The sequence below is a fragment of the Salmo salar genome, chromosome ssa13 (genome assembly GCF_905237065.1).
Source record: "Salmo salar chromosome ssa13, Ssal_v3.1, whole genome shotgun sequence".
Taxonomy (NCBI): domain Eukaryota; kingdom Metazoa; phylum Chordata; class Actinopteri; order Salmoniformes; family Salmonidae; genus Salmo; species Salmo salar.
The window spans coordinates 11,428,117-11,433,133 of NC_059454.1; the positions used below are offsets into that span (position 1 = coordinate 11,428,117).

The window sequence follows — 5,017 nt, forward strand, 5'->3', positions numbered from 1 at the left end:
TGAAGCAAGGATATGCATATTCTTGATACCATTTGAAAGGAAACACTTTGATGTTTGTGGAAATGTTAAATTAATGTAGGAGAATATACACATTTGATCTGGTAAAAGATAATACAAAGAAAAAAAACATGCGTTTTTGTTTTATTTTTTTGGTTCCATCATCTTGAAATGCAAGAGAAAGGCCATAATGTATTATTCCAGCCCAGGCACAATTTTGATTTTGGCCACTAGATGGCAGCAGTGTATGTGCAAAGGTTTATACTGATCCAATGAACCATTGCACATATGTTCAAAATGTTGTATCAAGACTGCCCAAATGTGCCTAATTGGTTTATTAATATATTTTCAAGTATATAATTGTGCAGTCTCCTCAAACAATAGCATGCTATTATTTCACTGTAATAGCTACTGTAAATTGGACCGTGCAGTTAGATGAACAAGAATTGAAGCTTTCTGTCCATATTAGATATGTCTTTGTCCTGGGAATTTTGTTGGTTACTTACAACCTCATGCTAATCACATTAGCCTATGTTAGCTCAACCGTCCCGCGGTGGGGGCGGGACACACCGATCCCGTAGAGGTTAATAATGGAACACTAGTCACTTTACAGGTTTTTTTTCAATTGCTAACATGCATTGGTCAAAACTGAAGACACATTGTCAAAACTCTTCACACAGTCAGCAAAACAGAAGTGTATGTGAACCAAACTGTGAATCATTTTTCATTGCTTTCACACAAAATGCATTCAATGACCACGTTCTCCGAAATCAATGAACTCTTTTCTCATTCACACTCCACCTGTTAGGGACAGACGTTCCACTAGCAGAACGCCTCACCAATATCCAATGGTAGAACGTGGCGCGAAATACAAATACCTTAAAAATGCTATAACTTCAATTTCTCAAACGTATCACTATTTTACACCATTTTAACCCTTTCACGCGTGAGTTCCAAATATCTCTAACGGTTGCCACAGCGTGAGTTTTTTTGTGCACGTGATGTTAGAATGTTCTCTCCATTCCAGAATGTGATTGTTACGTAACAGTGCATTTAATCCGCGCTGCCCTCAAACCAAAGCACGCAGACTGTTTTTATTTATAGGCTGTTTCAACTTCAATTTCAAATGATTTTCTAACAAGTTTTTATTTTCTAAGAACAGTTTGAATTTAGGTGTGTTCCGCCTCCTCAATCATTCACATAAAAATAGTCATTTTTACTTTTGCGGACAATTACATTTTTGGGACATTTCTGACCCGGACAAAATTCCCCAAGCACTTTCCAATTGTTTGTGCAGTTCAAGTCTGCAGACATTTGCTAATCTCCCGTCAGAAAAGGATCTGCACACGTGTTCACATTTTCCATCTGTTGCCCTCATTGTTTTCGTTACTAATAATAACTTTGGAAATGTGTGCGTTTCTATCAAAGTAAGTGCATTATTACATTGTAATAGTTTATGTATGTCGTTTCTATTGTAGCGTACTGTATGTATGGAGCATAATAGATTTGTGTATATTCTTTATAACCGCGGACACGTGAGGTAACGTTACTCATTTTATAACCTTTATGTTATATTCAATCGTGCTTAGGTAGCTAGCTACATTTTTCTATCAGCTCTGTAAAACAATGCTAATTGCGTCAGAGAAGTATTATCTTGTGTTGTATTTTGAAGCTACATGGCCTTATGACTCCCTAGTGGCGCAGCGGTCAAAGGCACAGCACGGTGCTAGAGACGTCACTACAGACTCCCTGGTTCAAATCCATGCTGCGTTTCTAAGTAAGTGCCTTATTACGTTATAATAGTTTCTGTATGCCGTAGCGAGAATAATGTATACTTCTTATAAGCGAGGGGACGTTACTCATTTTATAACTTTTCATTTTAGTCATTTAGCAGACGCTCTTATCCAGAGCGACTTACAGTAGTGAATGAATACATTTCATACGTTTTTTTTTTCTTCCGTACTGGCCCCCTGTGGGAATCGAACCCACAACCCTGGCGTTGCAAACACCATGCTCTACCAATTGAGCCATAGGGAGGCCCACCTTCATGGTGTTATATTCAATCGTGCTTAGGTAGCTAGCTACATTCTTCTATTAGCTCTGTAAAACAATGCTAGTTGCGTCGGAGAAGTATTAGCTTGTGTTGTATTTTGAAGCTACATGGCCTTATGACTCCCTAGTGGCGCAGCGCTCAAAGGCACTGCATCTCAGTGCTAGAGGCATCACTACAGACACCCTGGTTCAAATCCAGGCTGTATCACAACTGGCTGTGATTGGGAGACCCATAGGGCAGCGCACAATTGGCCCAGCGTTGTCCGAGTTTGGCCGGTGTAGGCCATCATAGGTAAATAATAATTTGCTGTTAAATGACTTGCCTAGTTAAATAAAATAAAACATATGACCATGGTTTGTTTATTTGGTCTATTCAGCATGGCTCTGTTCTGCCCTGCCTTGCCCCCTTGTGGTGCTCAAAAGTTAGTTTCTTACTGTTATAACTCAAATCTGTGATTTTGTCAATGCAATAAACTATTTTTATAGCTGTGTTTATTATGTTATTTGTAATATTGTTTTATTGCTATATCCTTATATTGTATTCTAATTAATAATTCCTCTTTATTCTGTACTTTCAGAAACCACAAACAGTATTTGCCAATATCATAACTGGACATCTTTCGAGCTGAAGATTGAGGACAGCTTTTGTATGCTAACGTTCTCTCCTTAACAGTTTTACTGGATGGAAACACAGCAAGAAAACACATAGGCCAATATGTAATAGTCGTCTATTTTATTGAAGTATTGGTAGTTGGTTCAACAACAACTTGTTTTACTAGAGGACAAAAAATGTAATATGCATAACCCATATTTAATATTCATGCAGTGACTGAACAACAACTGCATTTCCACCCCCACCTCTAAAGGCATAGTATCATGGCAGGTCACCTGTCAAGTCACCTGTCAGGTCAGTCAGTCACTTATTGCTGCAGATGTGCTCAATAATGCTTGAGCATGTGATACTCCTCAAAGCATGGTGAAATACATAGAGGTGTATCACAAGCTAAACACATGTATTTTGTCATCTTCCTCTGCTTACGTCTCCTGGCGCCAGACAGGCAGACTTTGCAGTGCCTCCGTGTGCGACTACCTTGAGCAGCAGTTTGAGGGACTTTGCAGGGAAAATGCCGTGCAGTGAGGCGTAGGGGATTGTCTAAAGCAGGGCGACCCCCAGTGGAGGGGCGCCGAGGGGTGTGGTGCTCCTCCAACAGCTCTCTCATGAGGTTCTCTCTGTATTTTTGGTAGGTAATTACTTTACCTATGAGGGAGTGGGGAGGATGAGGAAAGTTAGAGGATGATGAGGCAGTGGGTAGGTTGGTGAGATATTGTCACTGTAATTGCATAATGGATTTGTATGTGAACTGTACATCCAATTACAAAAATACCTGTTTCAGTAATCATCTCACCTGTTAGTTGGCGGTGAACTATGCTGCCGTTGAGGACAGCAGTGTCGATCAGCTGGAAAAATATCTTCTTATACCACTTGGTCGTTTTCCGAGTGCATTCCACAAAGCTGTTTATCATGTCCGCCTTATCCACGGCCCCCATTTTGAGGTTATAGTCTAGCACACAATCTGGTTTTATCTTTCTCTCTCCCGTCAGGTGGTCCACCTTCCCTGTGGCCGACATGGTTGCTGTATGGACAGTGGAGAGGACATGGACGTCTCTTTTGTCATGCCACTTTACTGCCAGCTGTTGACCGTTCTCCTGGAACTCCACCTCCCCTCTCTGCATCTTCCTGCATCCGAATGCCGGCATCCCCTTCCTGTTCGACCTGACTGTGCCACAGGCCCCTGTGCTGTTGGAGAGCAGATGCTGGAAGAGTGTGGGACTGCTGTACCAATTGTCCACGTACAAAGTGTGTCCCTTGCCGAGATGAGGAGCCAGCATGGTCATCACCACGGACCCAGACACCCCAAGCCCCTCATAATGTTTGATGTCAGTGGTAGACCCTGTGTACACTATAATATCCAGGACATATCCTGTCTTCACGTCGCACATGACAAAGAACTTGACCCCAAACCTGTGCCTTTTGGAGGGAATATATTGACGGAACGCCAGCCTACCTTTCCATAACATCAGGGACTCATCAATGCATAGGTCCTTGTATGGCACAAAGACCCGACCAAATGCTGATGTCAGGCTGATAAGAACAATTCTTATTTTGTATAACGGGTCACTTAGGATGGCAGTAGCATTGTTGACGAAATGCAGGCATCGCAGCAGAATTAGGAAGCGGTCTTGGGAAAAGAGGGTGGCAAAGAAGGGAGTTGCAAACATAGGATCTGTGCTCCAGTAGTCTCTTAGGGAGTTCTTCTTTACTATCCCCATGAGGAGGACTGTCACCAGGAAGGTATACATTTCACTAATTGTGGTTGTCACCCATTTAGCGAGTTTCCCCCTCACTCCTGGCTCTCTCTTCTCCTGTAGCTCCAAGGCATAGCGATTGGTCTCCTGTACTATGTTTCCCACGAGCTCCTCTGTCAGAAACAACTTGAAGCACTCTGCCTCAGTTGGAAATGGCAAGGGGCGTTGCACTCCAGACTGGGACTCGTCAAAGCAAACAGCAGGGCCAGGAGGGGTGAAATGGCTGGCGGCCTTCCAGCTACCACAGAACTCTTGTACTTCATCCACTGTCGGTCTGCCTCCATCACCACCAGCATCTTCAAAGGGACCTGGTACTTCGTCAGTGGACAAGGGAACCTCAGATTCAGGGTTCTCAATGGCTACAAGGTTGGGGGCAGCTCCTCACTGTCACTGTCAGAATCTGATTCCTGACTTTCATACTCAGACTCATTGTCAGAATTTAAAAAAATCTCCAGAATTTCCACATTTGTGAGTTGTCTCCTTTTGAAAGACATTGCTTTTGCTACAGCTTAGCTCACGAGCTACATACATAAACAACAACACTGAATGGCTCAGAGTGAGAGGGTACGTGATTGACTGCCGGCATGCGTCACTTGTATCA

At 42.6% G+C, this 5,017-nt stretch overlaps 1 protein-coding gene and 1 long non-coding RNA gene across 2 annotated transcripts; one reads left to right on the plus strand and one right to left on the minus strand.

Moving 5' to 3' along the window:
- The first annotated feature begins 1,056 nt into the window (after positions 1-1,056).
- Positions 1,057-2,876, plus strand: LOC123726191 (uncharacterized). Its single transcript, XR_006758491.1, has 3 exons — positions 1,057-1,424; positions 1,694-1,774; positions 2,628-2,876. It is a non-coding gene; the product is annotated as an uncharacterized lncRNA (long non-coding RNA).
- Positions 2,877-2,886: 10 nt separating this feature from the next.
- On the minus strand, positions 2,887-4,329 carry LOC123726190 (piggyBac transposable element-derived protein 4-like). The gene is made up of 2 exons (XM_045692933.1): positions 3,456-4,329; positions 2,887-3,307 (listed from the first exon to the last, which is right to left on the minus strand). The coding sequence occupies exons 1-2, from the start codon at positions 4,327-4,329 to the stop codon at positions 2,988-2,990; spliced, it is 1,194 nt and encodes a 397-aa protein (XP_045548889.1). The 3' UTR covers positions 2,887-2,987.
- Positions 4,330-5,017: the final 688 nt, after the last annotated feature.